Source organism: Erinaceus europaeus, chromosome 3, assembly GCF_950295315.1.
Source record: "Erinaceus europaeus chromosome 3, mEriEur2.1, whole genome shotgun sequence".
Classification (NCBI taxonomy): domain Eukaryota; kingdom Metazoa; phylum Chordata; class Mammalia; order Eulipotyphla; family Erinaceidae; genus Erinaceus; species Erinaceus europaeus.
In genome coordinates, this window is record NC_080164.1 from 63,454,575 (window position 1) to 63,482,466 (window position 27,892).

At 44.3% G+C, this 27,892-nt stretch overlaps 1 protein-coding gene across 2 annotated transcripts in view; it reads left to right on the forward strand.

Moving 5' to 3' along the window:
• Positions 1–27,892, forward strand: part of POLR1A (RNA polymerase I subunit A) — an 83,229-nt gene that overhangs the window by 44,081 nt on the left and 11,256 nt on the right. For both annotated transcript variants that reach the window (XM_060187313.1, XM_060187314.1), the window contains exons 15-27: positions 9,906–10,055; positions 11,419–11,602; positions 12,751–12,833; positions 12,951–13,109; positions 15,285–15,383; positions 16,984–17,136; positions 17,550–17,632; positions 20,059–20,224; positions 21,077–21,298; positions 22,547–22,761; positions 25,957–26,124; positions 26,433–26,568; positions 27,280–27,437. In XM_060187313.1, the coding sequence (XP_060043296.1) occupies positions 9,906–10,055; positions 11,419–11,602; positions 12,751–12,833; positions 12,951–13,109; positions 15,285–15,383; positions 16,984–17,136; positions 17,550–17,632; positions 20,059–20,224; positions 21,077–21,298; positions 22,547–22,761; positions 25,957–26,124; positions 26,433–26,568; positions 27,280–27,437 (1,976 nt within the window). The remainder of the gene's footprint in view (positions 1–9,905; positions 10,056–11,418; positions 11,603–12,750; positions 12,834–12,950; positions 13,110–15,284; positions 15,384–16,983; positions 17,137–17,549; positions 17,633–20,058; positions 20,225–21,076; positions 21,299–22,546; positions 22,762–25,956; positions 26,125–26,432; positions 26,569–27,279; positions 27,438–27,892) is intronic.

Sequence of the window (27,892 nt, forward strand, 5' to 3'; positions counted from 1 at the left end):
TGAAGTTATCCATTATATTTCTCTACTGTCTTGGGTCATCTCTCTCATTCCTGATATTATTGTCTTTTCCTTTTTCTCCTGATTTGCTTAGAGATTTGTCAGTTTTGTTGTTTTTAAAGAACTAGAGGTTGGCTTTATTATCTTGATCTCTACTTTTCTGTTTTCTTTTTTTTTAAATATTTTATTTTTATTTATTTATTCCCTTTTGTTGCCCTTGTTGTTTTATTGTTGTAGTTATTATTGTTGTTGTCATCGTTGTTGGATAGGACAAAGAGAAACGGAGAGAGGAGGGGAAGACAGAGAGGGGGAGAGAAAGATAGATACCTGCAGACCTGCTTCACTGCCTGTGAAGTGACTCCCCTGCAGATGGGGAGCCAGGGTTCGAACCGGGATCCTTATGCCGGTCCTTATGCTTTGCGCCACCTGCGCTTAACCTGCTGCGCTACCGCCCGACTTCCCTACTTTTCTGTTTTCTTTGTGATCAATTTCACTTTGACCTTCATTAACTTTCTTTAACTTGCTTTTTTCTCCCCTTATTACTTAAAGCTGAAATCACTGACTTATGACTTCCCACTCCCACCCCCACATACACACTTTTTTTTTTAAACTTTTTTTATTTAAGAAAGGATTAATTAACAAAACCATAGGGTAGGAGGGGTACAACTCTACACAATTCCCACCGCCCAATATCCATATGCCACCCCTCCCCAGTAGCTTTCCCATTCTCTATCCCGCTGGGAGCATGGACCCAGGGTCATTGAGGGTTGCAGAAGGTAGAAGGTCTGGCTTCTGTAATTGCTTCCCCGCTGAACATGGGCGTTGACTGGTCGGTCCATACTCCCAGTCTGCCTCTCTCTTTCCCTAGTAGGGTGGGTCTCTGGGGAAGCTGAGCTCCAGGACACATTGGTGGGGTCTTCAATCCAGGGAAGCCTGGCCAGCATCCTGGTGGCATCTGGAACCTGGTGACTGAAAAGAGAGTTAACATACGAAGACAAACAAATTGTTGAGCAATCATGGACCCAAAGCTTGGAATAGTGGAGAGGAAGTATTAGGGAGGTACTCACTGCAAACTCTAGTATATTTCTGCTTTCTTACTTTGGTGCCATACTCCAAACTCAGTCAATTTCTGCTTTGCGTTTCTACTTCTTTTTTTTTTTTTTTACATGCATAACATTCCCCAGATTCCCATTTAACAATACAACCCCCACTATTTCATTCATCATTTTTCATGGACCTGTATTCTCCCCACCCACCCACCCACCCCCGAGTCTTTTACTTTGGTGTAATACTCCAATTCCATTTCAGGTTCGACTTGTGTTTTCTTTTCTAATCTTGTTTTTCAACTTCGGCCTGAGAGTAAGATCATCCCATATTCATCCTTCTGTTTCTGACTTATTTCACTCAACATGATTTTTTCAAGGTCCATCCAAGATCGGCTGAAAACGGTGAAGTCACCATTTTTTACAGCTGAGTAGTATTCCATTGTGTATATATACCACAACTTGCTCAGCCACTCATCTGTTGTTGGACACCTGGGTTGCTTCCAGGTTTTGGCTATTACAAATTGTGCTGCCAAGAACATATGTGTACACAGATATTTTTGGGTGGATGTGTTGGGTTCCTTAGGATATATCCCCAGGAGGGGAATTGCAGGGTCATAGGGTAGGTCCATTTCTAGGCTTCTGAGAGTTCTCCAGACTGTTCTCCACAGAGGTTGGATCAATTGACATTCCCACCAGCAGTGCAGGAGGGTTCCTTTGACCCCACACCCTCTCCAGCATTTGCTGCTGTTATCTTTTCTGATGTGTGACATTGTCACAGGAGTGAAGTGATATCTCACTGTTGTCTTGATTTGCATTTCTCTGACAATTAAAGACTTGGAGCATTTTTTCATGTGTTTCTCGGCCTTTTGGATCTCTTCTGTGGTGAATATTCTGTCCAAGTCCTCCCCCCATTTTGGGATGGGGTTATTTGTTGTCTTGTTGAGTCTGGCAAGCTCTTTATATATGTTGGTTATTAAACTCTTATCTGATGTATGGCATGTAAAGATCTTCTCCCATTCTGTGAGGGGTCTCTTGATTTGGGTAGTGGTTTCTTTTGCTGTGAAGAAGCTTTTTAATTTGATGTAGTCCCATAGGTTTATACTTGCCTTAGTCTTCCTTGTAATTGGATTCGTTTCATTGAAAATGTCTTTAAAATTTATGCGGAAAAAAGTTCTGCCAATATTTTCCTCTAAGTATCTGATAGTTTCTGGTCTAACATCCAAGTCCTTGATCCACTTGGAATTTACTTTTGTATTTGGTGAAATACAGTGATTCAGTTTCATTCTTCTGCATGTTTCAACCCATTGTTTCCAACACCATTTGTTGAAGAGACTCTGCTTTCCCCATGTAATAGTCTGGGCTCCTTTGTCAAAGATTAGATGTCCATAGGTGTGGGGCCTCATTTCTGGGCTCTCAATTCTATTCCACTGGTCAGTGTGTCTGTTCATGTTCCAGTACCAAGCAGTTTTGATGACAATGGCTCTATAATACAGTTTGAGATCTGGGAGTGTGATGCCTCCGGTTCTGTTCTTTTTTCTCAAGATTGATTTGGCAATTCTAGGTCTTTTCTGGTTCCAGATAAACATTTGTAGCATTTGTTCTATTCTAAAAAATGTGCTTGGGATCTTGATGGGGATAGCATTAAATTTGTAGATGGCTCTGGGTAATATATTCATTTTGATGATGTTAATTCTTCCAACCCATGAACATGGAATATCTTTCCACTTCTTTGTGTCTTTTTTCAATTTCTTTGAGTAGTGACTCATAATTTTCAGTATACAAGTCTTTCACTTCTTTGGTTTGGTTTACTCCTAGATATTTTATTGTTTTTGTTGCTATAGAAAAAGGAACTGATTTCTGGATTTCAATTTCTTCTAACTTAGTGTTTGCATAGAGGAATGCCACTGACTTTTGAATGTTAATTTTATAGCCTGACACCTTACTGTATTGCCTGATGATTTCCAAAAGCTTCTTGCTGGATTCCTTAGGTTTTTCCATGTATACTATCATGTCATCTGCGAATAAGGAGAGTTTGACTTCTTCTCTTCCAATCTGTATGCCTTTAATTCCTTGCTCCTGCCTGATTGCTATGGCAAGAACTTCCAACACTATGTTGAATAGTAATGGTGATAGTGGTCAGCCCTGTCTAGTACCTGATCTGAGTGGAAATGCTTCCAGTTTTTCACCATTGAGTATGATGTTGGCTGTAGGTTTCCTCTATATAGACTCCACTATCTTCAGGAATTTTCCATCTATTCCCATTTTTTGTAGTGTTTTAATCATAAAGGGATGTTGTATTTTGTCAAAGGCTTTCTCTGCATCTATTGATATGACCATGTGGTTTTTGGTCTTGCTTTTGTTGATGTGGTGGATCACATTGATTGATTTACGTATATTAAACCAACTTTGCATGCCTGGGATAAACCCCACTTGGTCATGATGAACAATCTTTTTGATATATTGCTGTATCCGGTTGGCTAGAATTTTGTTCAATATTTTCGCATCTATGTTCATCAGAGATATTGGTCTGTAGTTTTCTTTTCTTGTTGTGTCCCTGTCTGCTTTTGGTATCAGGGTGATGTTGGCTTCATAGAAGCTGGCAGGGAGTATTCCAGTGTCTTCAATCTTCTGGAAGACTTTTTAAAGTAGAGGTATTAGTTCTTCTTTGAAAGTTTTGTAGAATTCATTTGTAAAACCATCTGGTCCAGGACTTTTATTTTTGGGGAGATTTTTGATAACTGTTTCAATTTCATTAGCTGTGATGGGCCTGTTCATGTTATCCACTTCCTCTTTACTTAGTTTTGGAAGTTGGTAGGTATCTAGGAAATCATTCATTTCTTCCAGGTTCTCTAGCTTGGTGGCATATAGTTGTTCATAGAAGCCTCGCATGATATGTTGAATTTCTGCAGTGTCTTTTGTGATTTCTCCTCTTTCATTTACTATCCGATTTATTTGGGTCTTCTCCCTTTTTTGTTTTGTGAGTCTGGCTAAAGGTTTGTCGATTTTGTTTACTCTTTCGAAGAACCAACATTGACTTTCATTGATCTTTTGTATGGTTTTCCTATTCTCAATGTTTTTTATTTCTGCCCTAACCTTAGTAATTTCTGTCCTTCTGGTTGCTTTAGGATTCCTTTGTTGTTCTTCTTCTAGGTCTTTGAGATGTGCAATCAGGCTGTTTATTTGTGCCTTTTCTTGTTTCCTAATATGAGCTTGTATAGCTATGAACTTCCCTCTAAGGACTGCTTTGGCTGTGTCCCAAATATTTTGATAGCTTGTGTCTTCATTTTCATTGAACTCTCGAAACATTTTGATTTCTTCCTTGATTTCCTCTTTGACCCAGAAGTTGTTAAGAAGTGTACTGTTAAGCTTCCACATTTTGGGACTGTTACTAATCTTTTGTTGATTGTTAAGTGTTAGTTTAATTCCACTGTGGTCTGAGAAGATGCTTGGGATGATTTCAATGCTCTTGAATTGGCTGATGCTGTCTTTGTGGCCTAACATATGGTCTATCCTTGAGAATGATCCATGTGGATTTGAGTAAAATGTGTATTCCAGTTTCTTGGGATGAATGACTCTGAAAATGTCCAATAGTTCTAGTTTATCTATCTCTTCATTTAGCTCCCTTATGTCTTTACTGATTTTCTTCCTGGATGATCTGTCAAGTTGAGATAGTGGGGTGTTGAAGTCCCCTACTATGATTGTGTTACTGTTAATATATTGCTGTAGCTCTTTCAGTAGAAGTTTGATGTATTTAGATGGCTTCTCATTGGGTGCATAGATATTAATAATTGTTAAGTCCTCTTGATTGACTGATCCTCTGAGCATTAAGTAGTGTCCATTCCTATCTTTTTTAATCTTATCTATTTTAAAGTCTATCATGTCAGATATGAGAATAGCTGTTCCTGCCCTTTTTTGTGGGCCATTGGCTTGAATGATAGTTTTCCATCCTTTCACTTTAAGTCTGTGTTTGTCTTGTTGTGTTAGGTGAGTTTCCTGTAGACAACATATTGTTGGGTTGTGTTTTCTGATCTATCTTCCTACTCTGTGTCTTTTAATAGGTGAATTCAGGCCATTGACATTTATTGATATCAAAGATTGAAGATATTTTAACGCCATTCTTGTAGAGTTTTAGAGTGTTTTGATATATGTCCTATTTGTGGTGGTCTGGTTGTTTATAGGAGACCTTTCAGAACTTCTTTCAGGGCAGGCTTGGTGATGGTTGCTTCCTTCAACTGTTGCTTGTCTGAGAAGGTTTTGATGCTTCCATTTAGTCTGAATGACAATCTAGCAGGATATAGTATTCTTGGCTGAAAGCCTTTCTCATTGAGCACTCGATAGATATCTTGCCATTCTCTTCTGGCCTGTAGTGTTTGTATGGAGAAGTCTGCTGCTAATCTTATGGGTTTTCCTTTGTAGGTGACTCTTTGTTTTTCTCTTGCAGCCTTGAGGATCCTTTCTTTATCCTTATTCCTTTCCAATCTAAGTATGACATGTCTTGGTGTCTGTAGGTCTGGGTTAATTCTGTTTGGGACCCTCTGGGCTTCTTGAATCTTTATGTCTTTGGTGTTGTCTAGACTAGAGAAATTTTCAGCTATTATGGCCTGGAGAACGCTTTCTTCCTCCCCTTCTCTTTCTTCCTCTGGTAAGCCAATAATGCGTATATTGTTTCTTTTGAAGTCATCCCATAGGACTCTGTTGTTGTTTTCAGCATCTCTTAATCTCTTTTTGAGATCTCTTACTTCTTTTTTAGTTGTCTCTAATTCATCTTCAGTCTTGCGAATTCTGTCTTCAGCCTCATAGATTCTATTCTCTCTGCCCTCTGCTGCTTTCTGGAGTTCATCTATTTTGTTGCCCTGCTCTGATACTGTTTTAGCTTGTTCAGCTAGTTGCCTTCTTAGCTCAGCAATTTCAGCTTTCAGCTCTCTAATAACCATGAGATAATTAGAATTTTCTTCCATATTCTCATTTGTTGTTCCTGCAGTTCTGATTACAATTTTTTCAAATTCTTTACTCACTCCTGTTATTATTTCCTTAGTTAATGTTTGGATGTTGAACACGTTGTTTTGTGCTTCACCCTCTGGAGGACTTTTAGCTGGACTCTTGTCCTGGTTCGAGTCCCCAATATTTTTTCTTGTTGTTTTAACCATTTTATATATTATGTTATGAGTTTCCTTTATCAGTACTTTCCAAATTATTGATCACTATTGCCTGGATTGACTTGTGTCTAAGTAATTTAATTAAAGGGTTTACCGTGGTGGAAGTTAACAGTTTTTTTTCAATCCCTGAGTTGGAGCTCAGTGGTGTAAAAGCCTCTTTTTTTTCTTCCCTGTAGGCTATGGGTGCCTGAGGGCTTTTAAACTATCAATAGGCTTCTTAGCTTAATCACTGACTCCTGACCAAGAGGTAAAGCAGGTTGTGGCAGAGATAATCCAGTGGTTATGCAAAGAGACTTTCACAGCCCCTCAGCTATGCCAAGGAGGTATAGGTCTTCTCCTGAGTTTCCCGGTTAGATCTCTGTACCCTGGTGTCCTTCCCTGTTGCTGCTCCAGATTCTGAGGGTAGTAACAATGGAGACTCAGAGTTGCACTTGGTGAGTCTCTGGGGAGTCCTTTCCTCCCTTCAGCTGTCCCCTTGTTGTGGAGCAGACTGGAGGTGGTGTCTCCACTGATAAACTGCTGAATGTTAGCAGTCACTTAATCTCTCCTTAGGCCCCTCTCTCCTCTCTGTCACCAGCCACGCGTGTTTGTACTCACGGGTGATTTACTGGGTTCCTGTGGTCATTCTAGTCCTGTCTTGTTTCGGTCCGGGTGGTCTCCTTTGGTATTCCTAGTTGATCTGGGAGAGGAGAGGAGAGAAAGCGATCTGCTGCTCGTAGCTCCGCCTCGGGAAGTCGAATCCACATACACACTTTTAAAATACAGAAATCTTAGGAATTGAGTGGTGGTGCACTTGGTTGAGCTCTCAAATTACAGTGCTCAAGGACCTAGTTTCAAACCTCTGGTCCCCCACCTACAGGGGGAAGCTTCACAGGTGGTCAGTATTGCAATTCATTCTCTCTCTTTTTTTTAAATTTATATTTATTTATTTTCCCTTTTGTTGCCCTTTTTTATTGTTGTTGTAGTTATTGTTGTTATTGATGTTGTCCTTGTTAGATAGGACAGAGAGAAATGGAGAGAGGAGGGGAAGACCGAGAGGGGGAGGGAAAGATAGATACCTGCAGACCTGCTTCACCTCCTGTGAAGTGATTCCCCTGTAGATGGGGAGCTGGGGGCTCGAACCAGGATCCTTACACTGGTTCTTGCTCTTCACGCCACATGCACTTAATCCGCTGGGCTGCTGCCTGACTCCCTCCCTCTTTGTTTACCTACCCCTCCTTCTCCCTCTTCTACCTCTCCCTTCCCTGTCAATTTCTGTCACTATCTAAAATAAACAGAAAGAACTACTTTAAAAAATAAACAAGTACAGACATTTTATTAATAAATTATTCCATCGAGTGCATAGAGGTATCCCACAAAGTATAATCTTTTGAGGATTTTTTTTTAAATCTTTATTTATTTACTGCATAGAGACAGCCAGAAATTGAGAGGAAAGGGGAGATGGTAAGGGAGAGAGGCAGAGAGACAACTGCAGCCCTGCTTTACCACTTGTGAAGCATACCCCTTACAGGTGGGAACTGGGGGCTTGAACCCGGGTCCGTGAGCATTGTAACATGTGCGTTCAACCAGGTGTGCCACCGCCTGGCCACATGTTTTATTTTTTGCCACCAGGGTTCTCGATGGGGCTTGGTGCTGGCACTACTAATTCAGTGCTTCAAGTGGCCTCCCCTATTTATTTATTTATTTATTTATTTATTTATTTTATTATTGGATAGGACAGAAAAATGGGGGGGTAGAGAGGGAGAAAGAAAGACAGGCATCTTATAGACCTGCTTCGCCACTTGTGAATTGTCATCCCTGCAGGAGGGGAGCAGGGGCTTGAACTCAGGTTCAAATACATGGTAGTGTGCACTCAACTGGGTACACCACCGCTGGCTCCCTGATATGCTTTTTTTTTTTTTTTTTGCATTATCTTTATTTATTTATTGGATAGAGACAGCCAGAAATCATTTATAGGTTCACTATTTAGTTTACAACTCTCTGGGGGTATTTTTTCTGTATATCTCTCTCTCTCTTCTTCTTCTTCTTTTTTTTTTTTTTTCTGTCTCCAGGGCTGTCTCTGGGACTCAGTGTCTGCAGTACAAATTCTGGAGGCCATTTTCTCCTTTCTGTTGCCCTTGTTATCGTTGTTGGGTAGGACAGAGAGAAATCTAGAGAGGAGGAAAAACTGAGAGGGGGAGAGAAAGGTAGACACCTGCAGACCTGCTTCACTGCTTGTGGAGCGACCCCTTCAGGTGGAGATCCAGGGGTTTGAACCAGGATCCTCACGCCAGTCCCTGAGCTTCACACCATGCGCACTTAACCCCTTTCACTTGCTACTGCCCTCGCTACTGCCCTCTCTCTCTTTTTTATTTTTTTTTTCCTCCAGGGTTATTGCAGGGGCTTGGTGCCTGCACCATGAATCCACTGCTCCTAGAGGCTTTTTTTTCCCCTCCTTTTGTTGCCCTTGTTTTATCGTTTATTATTGTTATTATTATTGTTGTTGATGATGATGTTGGATAGGACAGAGAGAAATCAAGAGAGGAGGGGAAGACAGAGGGGGAGAGAAAGATAGACACCTGCAGACTTGCTTCACTACTTGTGAAGCAACTCCCCCCGCCCCCTGCAGGTGGGGAGCCGGGTGCTTGAACTGGGATCCTTACATAGTCCTTGGCTTCCTGCCATGTGGGCTTAACCCACTGTATTACCACCTGACCCCCTGTATATCTCTGTTACCGATTTTTAGTCCCATTATGGCTAGAAAACATGCCTTGGGTGACTTGAATCCTTTCATGTGTATGTGTGTCCTGTTAATAGCCTTGGTGACAATTAAAACACACAGATGTGCATGCACACACACTCACTCTACGGCTAGTTTGCTGACCCTTGATTTATTTATGACTGGATATATTTGTCTACTTTATGCCTACTTATATTATTTAGTTACTTCATTTGCATCTAAGTCATCTCAAGCTGTCTTGGAAGTGAGTGAATTATAATCAAATGGGAGTGTCTAGACTTCATTGTTTGTTTAAACATAAGCAGTGTATTCAAAACAAAATAGTAGATAAAGAATATAGATATGGAACTGGTGAAGTAACTCACTTAGATATTGTGCGCTTTGCTATGTGTACAGCCCAAATTCAAGCCTGGCTCCCATAGCACTGAAGGAAGTTTTGGTTCTGTGATCTTAAAAAAAAAATGTACACACACGCGCACACACCAGTCCCTTCCATCTGGGAACCTAAGGAAACCAAAGTGTTGAAAAAGCTATTTGATAAAAGCAGTCTGTTTACAGTGGAATTTGCTTATATTGATGAAAAATCAGAAAAGCCTAAATACTCAAAATAGGGGTTAAGTAAATAGTAGAACTTTCATTTGTTAAACTGTTTCTCTTTTTTTTTCTTTTTTAAATTTTTTTGAAGTATTTTATTTTTGAGAGAGATGTAGACAGAGAAAGACAGAGAGAAACCACTGCACAGCTCTGGCTAACAGTGGTATGGGGGGATTGAACCTGGGATTTTGGAAACTCAGGCATGAGAATCTTTGGTGATGTATAGATTGACTTGTCCCACAGAAGTGCAACTGTCGGCTTTCCTTGCTTTATCTGTAGGTCATCAAAATAGAGTTGTCTGGCTTTTCAGGATAAACAAAGATAGGGGATCATAAAAAGGAACTTCTCAGCTCTTCTCCCATGCCATGAACGATGTTTGTTTATTCTTTCCAGGTGGTGTCAACACTTTTCATCAACATCATCCCAGAGGGCTACGTTCCACTGAACTTATCTGGAAAGGCAAAGATTGGTGGGAAAGCCTGGGTGAAGGAGTCTCCTCGGCCTGTTCCCGGCTTTAACCCTGACTCAATGTGCGAGTCCCAGGTATGACTGCTCAACTGTATGGGTGAGGGTCTTCAAGTCCTGGGTTTAGACCAACTGATTTAAAAGTAGAAGCAGAAAAATGGAGGTTCACTCAGAAGCAGGTATCATGCCTCAGAAGAAAAGGACTTGTGTTGACTCTTAGTTTTGGAAAAGATCAGTGTTTGACCCTCAGGATAAAACTCACAAGAATCTTATGAAGGCTTCTTCAGAAGGCCGCTGTACTTTATTCTGTAAAATGTGAAATGTGTTTCCCAGTAAGATCTCCTTAGTGGCTCAAAATCAGTAAACTATTAGGTTTCTTATCTCTGAGCCTAGAAACCAGAATTGGGGGAGCTAGGGGGTGGGGATGGGGATTAGGGCAAGAGAGTCAAACCCAGTTATGATGATGGTACTGCAGGTGACCAAAACTCCTGTGCCTTCACCTCCTCTCCCACACCCTAAATTTCTCTTGTTCTTCATGGGGGAGCATCCCCCAATTCCCAGTTTATAAGTACTTAGTCACAGGGTCAAAAAGAGGTTCAATTAAGAACCAAAGTTGCTGCCACTTTTTCCTTTTATGGAACATTGGCTTAATGTGTTCCGCACTGTGCAATTAGAAGTCCTTCAAATGCTTTTACCCAGCTTTCTAAAAATGCAGATTCAAACCACGAGGACGTTAGAAACGTTATGTAGTTCTTACTCCCAGGGTACAAGGGGGGAGGAGGACCTTGGTGATGTAGATGCTGGCTGTTGGAGACATAGTGCCTTTTCAGGGCTACTTGACCTCAAGGTGGTAAGGAGGGTAGGGGAAAAGGGAAGTGAGGCAGATGAGCACACTAAAATATCTATGCATATGTTCCAGAAAGCAGTTTTTAAAAATGCATTGGTTTTTGTGTACTTACCTCCCTTTTTGTTTTTATTTATTTATTTATTTTTGCCAGAACACTCCTCAGCTCTGGTTTATGGTAGTGCTGGGGGTTGAACCTGGGTCCTTGATGCCTCAGGCATAAAAGTCTTTGCATAACCATTATGCTATCTCCTCAGACCTCACCTCCTTTACTTAAAAAAAAACTGAAAGAAGTGGTCCGGGAGGTGGCATAGTGGGTAAAGCATTGGACTCTCAAGCATGAGGTCCTGAGTTCAATCCCTGGCAGCACATGTACCAGAGTGATGTCTGGCTCTTTCTCTACTATCTTTCTCATGAATAAATAAATACATTTAAAAAAAAACTGAAAGAAAATTAAAATGCTGTTCTGTTTATACTCTACTTTTTGTCAAGGCCTTGTCGGAGATCACAGTAGAGGGACATTTATAATAGAATTAATAAAACAGTAGAAGAGGTATTATCACCTGCAGTCCAACACTGGGAGCTGTCTCTCTGCAGGTGATCATCAGGGCAGGGGAGCTGCTCTGCGGAGTACTGGACAAGGCGCACTATGGGAGCTCCGCCTACGGCCTGGTCCACTGCTGCTATGAGATCTACGGTGGTGAAACCAGTGGCAAGGTCCTCACCTGCCTGGCCCGTCTCTTCACCGCTTACTTGCAACTCTATAGGGGCTTCACCTTGGGTGAGTAAGAGCTGATAGCCCCGGGGGAATAGCCAGGTTCTTTCTTACTTGGCCATCAGCAATATTTCATTACTTGATCCTTGTTAGCTTTCCGGCCTTCCTCCGTAATCAGAGTCTTTTCACCATCAATAGCACAAAGTGACTACTTCCTCCAGCCTCACCCTTTATGGTTTTCTGTTCCCAAGACCAATTTTTCTCACTTTCTGCTCCTTAAAAAGTCTGGTTTCTTTCCAACATGGTGGGGGCATCAGCACTGCTGAAGACACTGTATTGGGGCAGGCCTATTTGGGGGGTCCTAAGATAAGAAAACTCCCTTTTTTTCCTCCCTGAAGTGTTATTTTTCTCCAGGGTTATCAATGGGGCTCTTTGCCTGCACTAAGAATCTACTGCTCCTGGCAGCCATTTTTTCCCATTTTGTTGTTATTGGATAGGACAGAGAGAAATTGAGAGAGGAGGAGAAAGAGAGAGAGGGAGAGGGAAAAGTAGATAACTGCAGACCTGCCTCACCACTTGTGAAGCAACCCCCCTGCAGGTGGGGAGCTGGGGGCTCGAACTGGGATCCTTGCACCAAGCAGAGTTGCAAGAGTAATTAAGTTTGGTCCTTATCATAGTCCTGATATAATATCCTCCCCTACTTTTCATTTATCAAGTGGCTCATATTTGTAGTCAGGCTCAAGGGGCTCATCTCAGCAATGATGTGAAAACATGGACACCATATAAATGTTCTGTTCCCCACCTGCAGGTTTGTCACTTCACGAGCAATGAGGAAGCTCTGCAGGTGTCTTATCTTTCTCTCAACCTCCCCATCTCTCTCAGTTTCTCTCTGTCCTATCCAACAACAAATAAAAAACTGGAAAGTATGGTTGCCAGGATTCATAGTGCAGGCACCAAGCCCCAGCAATAACCCTGGAGATAAAAATAAATAAATAGATAATAAAAAGACTTCATTTCTGAGGTACCCAGGCTCTCTAGTTCAATCCCAACATCACCATAAGTCAGAGCTGAACAGTGCTTTGGTAAGTAAGAAAATAATAAATACAAGAGAGAGAATATGCAACAATCTATTAGTATCATCATCATTATTTGGGTGTTCCTGTGATGTGTGGTGCAGAGAAATCTGACCTGGTACCCTCTGTTTCACTTCGCAGGTGTAGAAGATATTTTGGTTAAGCCAAAAGCAGATGTCAGGAGACACAGGATTGTCGAAGAGTCCACACTCTGTGGTCCCCGGGTAAGGAGGGCCTTTGAGACTCTGGCCCGTGCAGGGGGCTTGGGTCTCCTATGGAATAAAGGTTACCTCGCATCACTTGGCCAAAGCTTCTGACATGAGTCTTCTTTTCCCCCTTAGGCTGTGAGAGCTGCATTAAACCTTCCAGAAGCAGCATCATGTGATGAAGTCCGAGGGAAATGGCAGGATGCCCATCTGGGCAAAGACCAGAGGGATTTTAACATCATTGATATGAAGTTCAAGGAGGAAGTGAACCATTACAGCAATGAAATTAACAAGGTTAGTTCAGTGGCACATGCACTTATCACCACCATTTTGAATGCTGGTTTTTTAAAAAATTACATTTTGCTTCTCACTCAGGGCCCTTTGGAGCAATTTGGTAGTTTAACAGCTGACTAGTGAAATGCAGGATAGGGTGGGTAGAATTCATTGTCTTAAAAAGTCAAGGGCAGGGAGTCAGGCAGTGACGCAGCAGGTTAAGTGCAGGTGATGCAAAGTGCAAAGACCAGCGTAAGGATCCCAGTTTGAGCCCCCAGCTCCCCACCTGCAGGGGAGTCACTTCACAAGCGGTGAAGCAGGTCTGCAGGTGTCTATCTTTCTCTCCCCCTCTCTGCCTTCCCCTCCTCTTTCCATTTCTTTCTGTCCTATCCAACAATGATGACATCAATAACAATAATAACTACAACAATAAAACAAGGGCAACAAAAGGGAATAAATAAATATTAATAAAAAAAAGTCAAGGACATCTATGTTGTTTCACCCACATAGGGTATAGAAAGATCTTTGATTGATACCAAGAGGGGATAGTGCTTTGCCTGTTTGTTCTTTTTAAATGTTTATATCTGAGGGTGATTTTGTTAAATGGGATTAAAGAAAGAAAGGAAGTCTTTGCCATGTGCAGGGAGTGGCAATAGAATGGAGGGCCGAAAGCACTACTGTTGCTTGTCTAGCAGGACCAGACATGAAGGTCTTGGCTATGAGTTGTAGCTCTACCAGGCTCTTGCTATGTGACCTGGCAGTGACATGTCCAGTTTGCCTTGGATTCCTCACCTGAAAGTTGGAATATGAAAAACATTTACCTCACAGAGTTGCTGAAAGCATTAAGGAACTAGTTTCTATGGTGCTCTTGGCACGGTGGGAATTCTGGAACCTTCCAAAATCCCTTTTTATGCAATTGAGAAAGGAGAGGGCCATCCTTGCATGAACCAAGGCCATGCCTGGTTCTCTCCATCTTTCCTTTCCAGAGCTATGCGTCTGCTTCCTGGCGTATGAAGCCCAGTGTGAGGAAGAGGCAAAGCCAGTGCTTTATAAAGTCCAGAGTTTTTCTGTGTTGTTCTCAACTGCTTTCAGCATCCCTTAGGGTACCAAGACTGCAGACCTCATATTGGTACTCCTTGGGACTTTTTGTTCAGAGGAACCTCCCCATTACCTTCCAGAAGCTGTAGTCTTCCATGGTCTACTTTTTTTTCCCCATTTATTATTATAAGCATTTATCTAAAGGGTTTTATATATATATGTGTGTGTGTGTGTGTATATATATATATATATATATATATATATATATATATATATATATATTCCCTTTTGTTGCCCTTGTTTTATTGTTGTTATTGATGTTGTCATTGTTGGATAGGACAGAGAGAAATGGAGAGAGGCGGGGAGGAAGGGAAGACAGAGGGGGAGAGAAGATAGACACTTGCAGACCTGCTTCACCGCCTGTGAAGCGACCCCCCTGCAAGTGGGGAGCTGGGGCCTTGAACCGGGATCCTTATGCCTGTCCTTTCCCTTTGCGCCACGTGCACTTAACCCGCTGTGCTACCGCCCGACTTCCTATCTAAAGGTTTCTTAATCCTTACTTTGAAGCTTATCATCTCCTCAGATTATTGCAAACTTCTAGCGTCTGGCAAACGCTAGAAGAAGAAATTGCAAACTTTGTGAAATTGTTGCAGCATTTTCACAAATCTTAGCAACTTTTTCTTTCTTTTTTAATCTTGATGACCTTGAGAGGTTCTGGAGAATGAGGAAACTCAATTTCCAGGGTTGACTAGGAATGTTGGGAGTAGGATGTTCTTTCAGAAGCATCTCAGAACTACTTTTTGTCCCTCCATCTTAGTCTCTAAAACCCCAAGAAAAACTTAAATCGACCCAAAGCCTTTTCTCAGCATCTTCATGGGACTTTGCTCACTCCCGCTGGCCCCAAAGTTGAAAGATTGCTCCCAGGTGAGACGTGAGCAACATGTGATAGAACATCTTGGGTTTCCTGGTAGAGAGGGGAAGTACATGGACCATCTGCTAGATTGCCTTGCTTGGCATTCTAAAAAAAGGATTGGTGGGAGGGGAGGGTTGATGCCAGATGGTACCTCTCTTCACTTCTTGTGTGATTTGATGCTTATCTTTGGGTAAATAGTTTGGATTTGCTGCCTTTGCAATCTGATGTGCTTGTTTAATCCACAGGCCTGTATGCCTTTTGGCTTGCACAGACAGTTCCCAGAGAACAACTTACAGATGATGGTGCAGTCTGGAGCCAAGGGTTCAACTGTGAACACCATGCAGGTGCGAGCAAAGGTGGACTGGATGGCTTGCTAAATTGTGAGATGATCTCAGGAAGCAAGTTTCGGTTTTGTTCTCATTTTGAGGAGGATTCATGTTCCGTAAAATGTGGAAACTATATAAAAATATAAAATATTTAGAAATCACTTAAGGACATAATCACAGTTTAGTGTAAATGTTATAGGCAGACACAGATATAATACACAGAAATACGTATGACATATATATATATATATATATATATATATTCATGTTGTATATAATATATATAACTTTAAGCTATAATTTACTTTTTTAAATATTGTAAGCATTTCTAAAGGTTTCTTAACCCTTAGTTTAAATCTCATTACCTCTTCAGATTACTGCAAACTTTGTGAAATTATTGCAGGATTTAAACAAATCTTAGCAACTGTTTGTTTTGTTTTGTTTTTAATCTTGAGAGGGTTTTATGGACCGAGTGTGTGTTTGGTAATGTGCAGTAACAGGAATAGGCAAGATAGCTCAACTGGGATGGTGCCTGCTTTGTCATGTGCACACTCCAGGTTCAGGCCTAGCCCCCACCACACTGGAAGAAAATTCAGTGATGTGGTATCTTTCCTTTCTCTCCCCCTTTCTACTCTCAAAAAGTCAACCTATAGGGGGTCAGGTGGTAGCACAGTGGGTTAAGGGCACATGGCGCAAAGAGCAAGGACCTGCATAAGGATCCTGGTTCAAGCCCCCTGGTCCCCACCAGCAGGGAGGTTGCTTCACAAGTGGTGAAACAGGTCTGCAGGTGTCTTATCTTTCTCTCCCCCTCTTCTCTCGATTTCTCTCTGTCCTATCCAACAACATCAATAGCAACAACAATAGTAATATCTACAACAATGATAAAACAACAAGGGCAACAAAAGGGAAAAAAATAACCTCCAGGAGCAGTGGAACATGGGCGTTGACTGGTCGGTCCATACTCCCAGTCTGCCTCTCTCTTTCCCTAGTAGGTTGGGTCTCTGGGGAAGCTGAGCTCCAGGACATATTGGTGGGGTCTTCAATCCAGGGAAGTCTGGCCGGCATCCTGATGACACCTGGAACCTGGTGACTGAAAAGAGAGTTAACATACAAAGCCAAACAAATTGTTGAGCAATCATGGACCCAAAGCTTGGAAAAGTGGAGAGGAAGTATTAGGGAGGTACTCACTGCAAACTCTAGTGTACTTCTGCTTTCTTACTTTACACACCCTATTATTAATAGACAGTTTTGATTCTCTTTTGACTCTAGAATTTGAGAATCACAATAAATCACTTTTCTGGTGGGTCTCCATTTCCCCACTAGAATCCTTAGCTTCCTTTTAGGCATAACATGGTGACTCCTACAGAGTCGTGCTTATAAACACCATTCATTTTCACCTTGCTCCCAAGTGTGACCAATCTTAGTCAACAATAGAAAATACAGTTGTTTCTTCTTGAAACCCATGCTTCCTGGTTTGTTTGTAGATCTAGGTTAACTAACCTTCAAAAACTCAGTTTTCATGCAGCTCTTCTTGAAGGGTAGGCCCTCCCTCTCCTGAACTAGGTGTTGTTTGATACCCACAGGGACCTGAGTTTCTTTTGGGATTCCTCTCCCACAGATTTCCTGCCTTTTGGGTCAGATTGAATTGGAAGGTCGGAGACCCCCACTGATGGCATCCGGCAAGTCACTCCCCTGCTTTGAGCCTTATGAATTCACCCCCCGGGCTGGCGGCTTTGTCACTGGCAGATTCCTCACTGGCATCAAACCTCCTGTATGTACTTTTATTCCCCCCCCCCTTTTAGCTTCTCTCATTATTAAGCTTATTGGAAGGAGGCCTGTGACCTCAACCAACAACTCCAAGCAAAGACAACCAAGTAATAAATGCCAAATTGTTACTTGCCCACTGGACCGTTGTTTTTTTTTAGTGAGAAGCAAAGAAAGAGGCAGTCCTGCTTGTTTATACAGTAATGCCAGAGCCTAGCTCAGTATCTGGCATTATGATTATTTGCCAAGAAATGAAAAGATGAATAAGACTAATCTTACCCCCACCTTCTTCTGATATGTGGCTTCTCAGCCAAGTCTTTGCCTGCAGTGTAGGGAGTGGGTGCTGGTGGATGTAGGCACTGGACTGAGCCTCACTGCCCTCACCACCCCCTTGGGACCCGGGTCTCTCTTCTCTTACAGGAGTTCTTCTTTCACTGCATGGCAGGGCGAGAGGGTCTGGTCGACACCGCTGTGAAAACCAGCCGTTCTGGCTATCTGCAAAGGTAAAATGGACCTGCTCTGCCCCCTGTAGAGAGATCCATGTCCTCGAGCCATTCCCCTCTCCATCTGTCACCTTTCACATTGTCATTTACCTGTCTGTCACTTGGGATTTCTTAGGATGGAAAGACTCTTTGAAGATATCTTTGAGTGGCCCGAGATGGAAGAGATTCTTCACCTTGTAAGGGACTGATAAAGCATCAGCTCAGAGGTTTATACAGAGGGCCCCTGCTTCCTGAAGATGTGCCATTCCCTGGGGAAGTCAGTAATCTGAGCATCTTTTAACTCAGGAAGGCCCAGACTTGCTGCCCACGAGTCTGTATTTGGTGTTGCCGTTCCTTCAGGAACAGGGGAGATAATCACACTAGGGTCACATTGCAATCCCCACCCAAGTCTGCTTGGCTTTTTTCCTCCTCTTTGGAATGAAAGGGTGCAGGTAGCCACTCTTAGCTGATCTGCTGGGCCAAGAGGAGACATGAGTTAACAAGGCCTAACTCCAGAGTGCCTGGCAGGCAAGGATACAGATGTCTGCACTTTAGCTGCCTCCTTTGGGGTGTGGTGTGGAAAGGCTCTGCCGTGGGGATTTTTGGGTGATGATTCTTCCTTAGCTCAGAGAACCTGTATGTGTAGAAATGGAGGGAAGTGGAGGGGATGGCAAAAACAGGTCCTGCTGCCCTGCAGGCCTGGTTTTAAGTTACTTTCTCAGGAACCTGGGGAACTTGTGGGTAGGGATTCAGACCTCTTTGCCTTCTCCCCACTGAGGTCTTATATCTGCTGTAGCTTTCTCCTTTTTTCTGCTTCTCTGAGGTGCACCTTTTCCAGGGCTATGTCCTTTGTTTTAGCCCCTCCCCTCTTTGATTCCCAAGCCTACAGCTTGTGTCTCATGGCTAAGAAGGGAAAGTGTGGCTTTTTTTTTTTTTTTTTTTCCCTTTTACCAGAGCACTCTTCAGCTCTGATTTATGGTGGTATAGGGGATTGAACATGGAGCTTTGGAGCCTCGGGTATGAGACCCTATTTGTATAAACATTATACTATCTACCCTCTGCCCATGGGAAGTGTGATTTTTGTGGACATATACCAGAGTGTCTTGACAGTGAGGAGACTGTCTGCAGTCGTAGTAGCACCAGGCCAGGAGCCTGAATCACAGGGCCAGATCCTTTCACAAGGAGGGTCATCCCCTCATACCCTTAAATCAGCTGAGAATGCATGTGTAATGTAAGAAAAGCTAGAAAGCAATTGGTCAGGTATTTCGGAGGAAAGGAGAAATGCCGCCTTGAGAAGTTGCCTGTGAGCCACTTTTCCCTGTGATTCAAGGACAGGGTTTAACGCTAGTCACCACTGCGGGTGGGGTAGGAGTCCTACTACCTATGAAATGCAGGGTGGGAAGGCCAAGGATATCAGGGTTCTTGGCTAGAATGAAAGATTAGCAACTGTTGGGATGAAGGGCCCTTCTGTAGGGGAGGTCTGAGGTGCTTAGACCTGTCGCTCTGTGCTGTGGAACAGGCCAGAGTGACACTTTGGCAATTCCAGCAAAGAGGGAGCAGGTGTTCAACACCCACCTTGCCAGGCACTGGGCAGGGTGTCGGGAAAATGGTGGTGACTAGCACTGGCTCGTAGGAAACTTCCTCTCAGTGCTGTAAGAGGAGAAACTGAGGCATTGTGGCCAGGAGAGGAAAGCTAAGAGGCACGCAGCAGGGCCACAGAAGGAGAAAGGTTGAGGGCAGCTGACCTTGGGGAGACTGAAAGAAAAGGACGTGGAACTAGTAACCTCACGTCAGCATTTAGCCCCTAACTTCCTGTGAGACTCTTTGCACTGACAGTATTGAAAATGTACTAGGTGGGGAGACAACCCTGCTGCTTTGCCTGTACTATGATCTAAGGACACTGATCCCTGCAGGAGAGGAAAGGGGCAGGCCAAGCTCAAGCAGTGGCAGCCACCCTCTCGGGCCCATGGTTAGAGCTGCTAACTAGGGGATAACTGCAGCGCAGAGTCTTGCTTACAGAACAGCAGTCCCCCTTTCCACTTTTTTATTTATTTATATTTATTTCTTTATTTTCCCTTTTGTTGCCCTTGTTGTTTAACATTGTTGTGGTTATTGATGTTGTTGTTGGATAGGATAAAGAGAAATGGAAAGAGGAGGGGAAGATAGAGAAGGGGAGAGAAAGACAGACACCTGCAGACCTGCTTCACTGCTTGTGAAGTGACTCCTCTGCAGGTGGGGAGCCGGGGGCTCAAACCGGGATCCTTAAGCCAGCCCTTGCACTTCACACCACGTGCGCTTAACCCGCTGCGCTGCTGCCCGACTCCCTCCCCTTCCCACTTCTTACCTACCCCTCCAAAACCTTCCTCTCCACCTCCCCAACCCCCATCAGAGGCTGCCCTGGGCAGTGATGAATGTGGCAGATATTGAACCAGTGGTCTCCGTTGCAGGTGCATCATCAAGCACCTGGAGGGGCTGGTCGTGCAGTATGACCTCACAGTCCGAGACAGTGACGGCAGCGTAGTGCAGTTCCTGTATGGCGAAGATGGCCTGGACATCCCCAAGACACAGTTCCTACAGCCCAAGCAGTTCCCCTTCCTCGCCAGCAACTATGAGGTAGTGTGGCTCTGGGGCATGGCGAGGGGCAGGGGCTGTGTGGTGTCCTTCCCACCTCAGGAAGAGAACTCAGGAATCCTGAACTTCGCCAGCCAGGTTGAAAAGTAGCCCCCTGTTGTAAAGTAGAGTGGGAAGAAAGTACCACTTGACACCTTGGGACATTCATCATTTTCACAGCCCCTCTGGGCTCTTATCATGTGAGATGGCAGAAATGCAAGAACACCTGACAGCAGCTGCTGCTTCGTGGTGTTTGTGTGTGCTGAGCCCTAAACTCCCAAGCATGCTGTGTCTAGTGTCTGGTTTTATTCTCAGTACAGCCTGGGGCAGTAAGTATCCCCCTGCCCATTTTACAACTGAGAATCAGAGCTTACATTGCTAGCTGGAGAGTGGCAGAACTAGTGTGTAAAACCAAGCCAGGCTGGCACACATACCATCCTTTACTACCCCAGGAGTGACCATCAGTGTTGTGTGAACAGCCGCTGATTTAGCTGAGAGGGAAACAAACTGACATGGCCTACGGTCATGTAGCAGACAATGGGCTTAATTGTCCTGTTCTGATGCTGCCTCCTTCCCATCTTGCTGCCTGTCCTAGAGCTTTGGACATCGGCTCTCCTCCCGTGGATTCCACTATGTTCAAGGTGGGGGCGGGAAAGTGGGGCTTTGATGAATCTCTTCCCCTATTGCTCCCTCGACACCAGCTCCCAGCTCTGGTTTGCACAGAGTGAGGACCTTGATGAACTGCAAGCACCTCTGAGAGGTGCGCAGGGCTTCACACCATCTCTCCCTCATGAACATATGTGGCATTGCCCCTATGTCTTCCTCTCTTTAGTCTCACGTATATGGTTTGTTTAGGTGATAATGAAGTCAAAGCATCTTCATGAAGTTTTGTCCAAAGCAAATCCCCAAAAAGCGCTCCGTCACTTCAGAGCCATCAAAAAATGGCAAAACAAGCATCCCAACACCCTGTTGAGAAGAGGCGCCTTCTTGAATTATTCCCAGAAAATCCAGGCAGCTGTGAAAGCCTCCAACCTCGAGGGCAAGAGCCAGAGCAGCCGCAGTTACGAGACTCAAGAGGTGACAACAGTGAACTTGGCACATACGGGCCTGAGTAGGAGATTGAGGGAAGAGGGATTGTTCTGATAGATTGTGTGGTGATACAGTGTGGCATTGCCCACTCAATAACAAATGCACTCGAGTAAGAATCTAAGGGGGGCTTGGCAGGATAGGCCACCTGGGTGCCTGTTTTGTCATGGGCATGACCCAAGTTGTTGTGGTATCTTTGCCTTTTGTCTCTTTCTGTCTGAAAAAGTCAGCTGGGAAGAGTGAGACCTTGGTGACAACAACAAAAACTTAAGGAGGGGACTCTTTACAGACCTATGCATAGTATTTAGGGAAACAGGTGGGTAACTTGGATTCCTCACCACCCCAGGCTTGAAGGAACAGGGAAAACAAATACCAGAGTAGAGAAGAGGGTGTCTGCAGGCAGAGCACCCAGTAGAGAGGCCCTGCAGAGACAGTGGGGATAAGCGCTCGGCTTCACTTTCCTCTGCTACTTCAGAGAATCAAAAAATGGCAAAACAGGGTCGGGCGGCAACAGATGAAACGCGCATTGCGCAAAGCGCAAGGACTGGCATAAGGATCCCAGTTCGAGCCCCCGGTTCCCCACGTGTGTGTGTGGGGGGGTCACTTCATAAGCAGTGAAGCAGGTCTGCAGGTGTCTATCTTTTTCTCCCACCCTCTGTCTTCCCCTCCTCCCTGAATTTCTCTCTGTCCTACCCAACAACATCAGTGGCAACAATAACAACAACAAGGGCAACAAAAAATGGGAAAAAATGGCCTCTAGAAGCAGTGGATTTGTAGTGCGGGCATCAAGCCCCAGCAATAACCCTGGAAGCAAAAAAAAAAAAAAAAAAAAAAAAGGCAGAACAGCCTTCCACTAGCTAAGTGCAGCTGGAGCCAGAAGGCAGGAGAGCACTTTAGACATGGAGCACGTGAAAGCTTGAGTAGGGGTAGATAGTTATGCTGTGTGGTCCCTTGCTCACTGTGACTGTCCTGACTGACCTAGGACAGTCCTGGTTTTGCTTCTTGTCAAATTATCTTCTTGCTTGTATTTGGGAGAGGCCTGGACACAAAACTCAATGTCATAATCAAGCAGTGTACTCCAGGGAGGGTTCCATTGCTCCTTGCTTTAAATGTTAACATGGCTTTCCAACTGCAGTCAGGTGACTTTCATTTTCTTTGGTCTAATTTAAAACCAGCCTTCTTCATCTTGCTGGGCGTCCTGGTCTCCTGCAGCATCACTAAGACTCTGCTTCCTTTCAGATGTTGAGAATGTGGTATGAATTAGATGAACAAAGCCGGAGGAAATACCAGAAAAAGGCAGCTCCCTGTCCTGACCCCAGTCTGTCAGTCTGGCGCCCAGATATCTACTTTGCTTCCGTGTCAGAAACATTTGAAAAAAAGGTGGATGACTACAGTCGTGAGTGGGCAGCTCAAGCTGAGAAGAGCTTTGAAAAATCAGAGCTTTCCCTTGACAGGTAATGGTCTTGACTTGTTCAACACAGGCAGAGGAAGAAATCTCCCAGGCCCATTGAGGACAGCCTCTTGAGTACAAGACTGGCAGGAAGGAAGGACGTGCAGATTAAAGGCTATGGGCAACAGGAGATGGGGCAAGAGCATGTAGGCAGGAATGGACACTTGTGGGTGTCTCAGACAGATGGAAAGTGCTCTGTTGGGACAGAGGCTTGTAGAAACAACCTTTTTTTTTTAAATAATTTTTTTATATTTATTTATGTATTTTCCCTTTTGTTGCCCTTGTTGTTTAACATTGTTGTGGTTATTATTGTTGTTGTTATTGATGTCATTGTTGTTGGATAGGGCAGAGAAATGGAGAGAGGAGGGGAAGACGGGGAGAGAAAGACAGACAACCTGCAGACCTGCTTCACCACTTGTGAAGCGACCCCTGTAGGTGGGGAGCCGGGGGCTCAAACGGGGATCCGTACACTGGTCCTTGCGCTTTGCACCACATGCGCTTAACCCACTGCGCCACCACCTGAATCCCAGAAACAACTTTTCTGAGAGCCAACTGCTCACTCTGACCAGGACTAGTCATATCTCAGCCTCTCAATAGGGTTGAATCTAATTACGCTAATGATTATTTGTGCTTTGGGACATAGATCCTTAAAGAAGATGGACTCTTTCACACAGAAAAGAATGATTTTTTTTTTTTTTTTTTGGTCACTAGGGTTACCACTGGAGTTTGGTACCTATATACCTACACAACAAATCTGCCACTACTGATGGCCTTTTTTTCTTTTTTTTTTTTTTATCATTCTTCCTCCTTTTTTTTTTTTTTCTTTGATAGAACAGATAGAAATTGAGAGAGGGGGGAGTCGGGCTGTAGTGCAGTGGGTAAGCGCAGGTGGCGCAAAGCACAAGGACCGGCATAAGGATCCCGGTTTGAGCCCCGGCTCCCCACCTGCAGGGGAGTCACTTCACAAGTGGTGAAGCAGGTCTGCGGGTGTCTATCTTTCTCTCCCCATCTCTGTCTTCCCCTCCTCTCTCCATTTCTCTCTGTCCTATCCAACAACAACAATAATAACTACAACAATAAAACAACAAGGGCAACAAAGGGAATAAATAAATAAAATAAATATAAAAAAAAAAGAAATTGAGAGAGGGGAGGGAGAGGGGCACCTGTAGCCCTGCTTCACCACTCATGAAGCTTCCCACCACCACCACCACCACCACCACCACAGGTGGGACCTAGGGTCTTGCACACGGGTCCTCATGCACAATAATGTGTGCATTCAACTGGGTGTGCTACCACCCAGCCTCCCCACACAGAACACTTTGAATGAAAGAAAGGAATCTGTTCCTCTAGGTGGTTTGGAAAGCCAGAAGTGGCTCTGCCCCAATAGATGGAATCTTAAAATTCTGGAGATATTTGGAGGGTTTTTTTGTCAGGAGCACTGAGATGGACTTAGACCTCACTGATTTGAAACAGTTGACAGATAAATCACTTCCTGTTAGCAGAAGACTTCAAAAGAACTTCTTAGAAATGTAGCTTATTATCTCCCTCCACATTTACTGCCTGCTTTTTTAGGCTGCACTACTGGGCCTCTCCCTTGCTCCATGTGCTATTTCTACTGGCTGTGCAAAAGAACTCACTTTCATAGGAAAAATAGTTGATACATCTCAAAATTGTATAGTATGCATATTTCTTATATGGCCTGCAATGGTTTGCACGTATTAAAAAGTTCCCTTTTCCCGGGCTGGGTGGTGGTGCTCCTGGTTGAGCATACACAGTATAGTGCCTAAGGATCCAAGTTCAAGCCCTTGGCCCCCACCTGCAGTGGGGAAGCTTTACAAGCTGTGAGCAAATGTCTCTTTCTCCCTCTCTACCTCCCTCTTCCCCTCAATATTTATCTCTATCTAATATAAATAAATGAGAAAAATTTTAAAAAGCAAGACCAAAAAGATTAGACTGGGGAGACAGCATAATGGTTATGCAAAGAAACTCTCACACCTAAGGCTCCAAGGTCCCAAGTTCAATCCCCTGTAGCACCATAAGTCAGATTGAGCAGTACTCTCTTTCTGTTAAAAAGGGGGGGGGGGGTCAGGCGGTGGCACAGTGGGTTAAGCGCATGTGGCGCGAAGCACAGTGACTGGCAGAAGGATCCCGGTTTGAGTCCCCGGCTCCCCACCTGCAGGGGAGTCGCTTCACAAGTGGTGAAGCAGGTCTGCAGGTGTCTGTCTTTCTCTCCCTCTCTGTCTTTCCCTCCTCTCTCCATTTCTCTCTGTTCTATCTAATAACGATGACATCAATAACAACAACAATAGCTACAACAACAATAAAAAACAAGGGCAACAAAAGGGAAAATAAATATTAAAAAAAAAAAGCAAGGGGGAAGGTAGCACACACAGTTAAACGTACATAATATCTTGTGCAAGGATCCAGAGTTCAAGCCCTGCAGGGGGGAAGCTTCACAAGCAGAGAAGCTGGCCTGCAGGTGTCTGTCTTTCTCTCCATCCCCTCTTTTTTTTTTTTTATTGTTGTTGCTGTTATTGAATGTTATCGTTGCTGGATAGGACAGAGAGAAATGGAGAGATGAGGGGAAGACAGAGAGGAGGAGAGAAAGGCAAACACCTGCAGACCTGCTTCACCGCCTGTGAAGCGACGCCCCTGCAGGTGGGGAGCCAGGGATTCGAACTGGGATCCGTACACCGGTCCTTGCATTTTGTGCCACCTTCACTTAACCTGCTGCGCTACCGCCCGACTCCCTCACCTCTTAATTTCTCTCTTTCCTATCAAATAAAACAGAAAGAAAAAAAGGTGGAAAAAATGGCCACTAGGAGTAGTAGACTCATAGTATAGTGCTAACACTGCCACAGTGGTAATCCTGGTGGCAAAAAAAAACATCCTTTGTCATTCTCCCCACCCCCAATAGCCCACAAATGCTTAGAAATTCTCACTACTTGAGGGACTGGTAGTCTGTGGCACAGAAAGGACACAATATGGCTATCTAGAGTTCTAATCACCGAGCTGGGACCTGTACATTGGGATATCACAAGGTCTCTAGTGGAAAGTTAAAGATTAAAAAGATCATTTCCTTAGGAAAAACAGAAAGAGAATGGTTCTAGGCACCCTGGTTTCTGGGGTCATTGGTAGTTCCTAATGGACAGCTCTTGTTTGTGCTTCTAACCTCTGCCATCCCCTACCCTGTCTCCAGGTTGAGGACCCTGTTGCAGTTCAAGTGGCAGCGTTCACTGTGCGACCCAGGGGAGGCTGTGGGCCTGCTGGCTGCCCAGAGCATCGGAGAGCCCTCCACACAGATGACCCTGAACACTTTCCACTTTGCGGGCAGAGGCGAGATGAATGTCACTCTGGGTATCCCGAGGTGCGGGTCTGCAGGGGTGTACAGGGTGGAGTCTGCCCCAGCCCCTTGTTGGTGGACAACTCATTTATTGAAAGAAAAAATGGGGTGAGGGCAAGAAAGAGAGAGCCCTGTCCTTGGGGAGCCTTTGCTCTGGGTGAGACTCCCTGACTGTCATGCAGGACTGGAACTGAGACTCTGATCCAGAATATTTCCCAGCAAGATCCCAAGACCTCCCACCTTCTGGGAGAACTCTCATATCTTTATAGGGATGGTTCACACAGGCAGGGAACCTGCTTCTGACAAGCAGCCGCACCCTTGTTCTGTGACAGGTTGAGGGAGATTCTCATGGTGGCCAGCGCCAACATCAAGACACCCATGATGAGTGTGCCAGTGCTCCACACCAAGAAAGCGCAGAAGAGAGTGAGAAGCCTGAAGAAGCAGCTCACCAGGGTGTGCTTAGGGGAGGTAATTATCTCTTGGGCCAGGCTGCACCTGGGTGTGGGTATTTTGCTGGATTTCCATATGTGATAGGGGGATAGCATTCAGGAAGCCCTAGGTTCAATCCCTGGTACATGGGAGAACCCTGGACTGCTCCAGCCAAACTCCTCAGATGGGGGAGTGGTACTTCAGAGTCTCTTTCTCCCCTTTCTTCCTTCACTCTGGCAGGGAGATAATACAGAGCGGCCAGGCTTATGTGATGCTCTGGGCTGCTCCCGGAAGGAAGGAAGGATGGGGTGAGAAATGAATGAGCCAGCCAATCAATATTTCCTGGGTTACTTTACCAGTTCTGCTGGAGCCTGCTCCTCTCAGTCACAGACTAGTCTCTGGGATTCCAGTGTGCTGTGGCACTCTTGTCAGCCCGTAGGGATCTGTGCCAGCACAGTTCACTTGAGCTTGATCTTTCCAGACCCTGTTGAGTTCCCCAGAGCCTGCTTGTTTGCTACTGTAGGTTTGCTTGCTTGCTTGCTTGCTTGTTTTGTTTTGTTTTTGCCAGAGCACTGCTCAGCCCTGGCTTATGGTGGTGCTGGGGACTGAGCCTGGGATCTCAGAATCTCAGACATGAAAGTCATTTTACATAACCATTATGCTCTCACCCTTGCCTCCCATAGACTACTTATAATACATAGTCCCCAAGGGACCTGGGAAGTTTAGTCCTGTCTGTTCATCTGGTTTCAGGTCTTACAGAAAATTGATGTCCAAGAGTCCTTCTGTATAGGGGAAAATCAGAACAAGTTCCAGGTGTACCAGCTGCGGTTTCAGTTCCTGCCACATGCATATTATCAGCAAGAGAAATGCCTGAAACCCAAGGACATCCTGCACTTCATGGAAACCAGGTCAGAATTCAGGCCACATTGGCAACTTGGCTTTTCCCTTCACCTTAAGCATGTCTCTACACCTCCTGAAGTTTGGGTGCCTTTGCCCTAATGAGTCCTTTAAGGGAAGTGGGCAGGGAAGTAACTGGACCCTACAGCTAATCTGGAAAGCTCGCCTCTGACCTGGTTTATGGGTGACTACATTAAACACACACTACTCCCTGGGTACTTTTCTTCTTTTTGACGGATGAATCTTGTCTTTGTGGGCCTGTGGTTTCACGTGTATGTACTGTTACACAATGCCTCTATAATGTCAGACCAGCATGTGTTCATTTTGACGTGAGGTGGTTGCAGGCAGCATAGTGTTTCCCTGTACATTCATATCCTGCTAATACTAAGTCACATGCTGCTCTTAAGCCCCAATTCTATGACCAGAGTTACCTCTAGTTTCTCTCTCTTTTTAAAAAAATATTTTT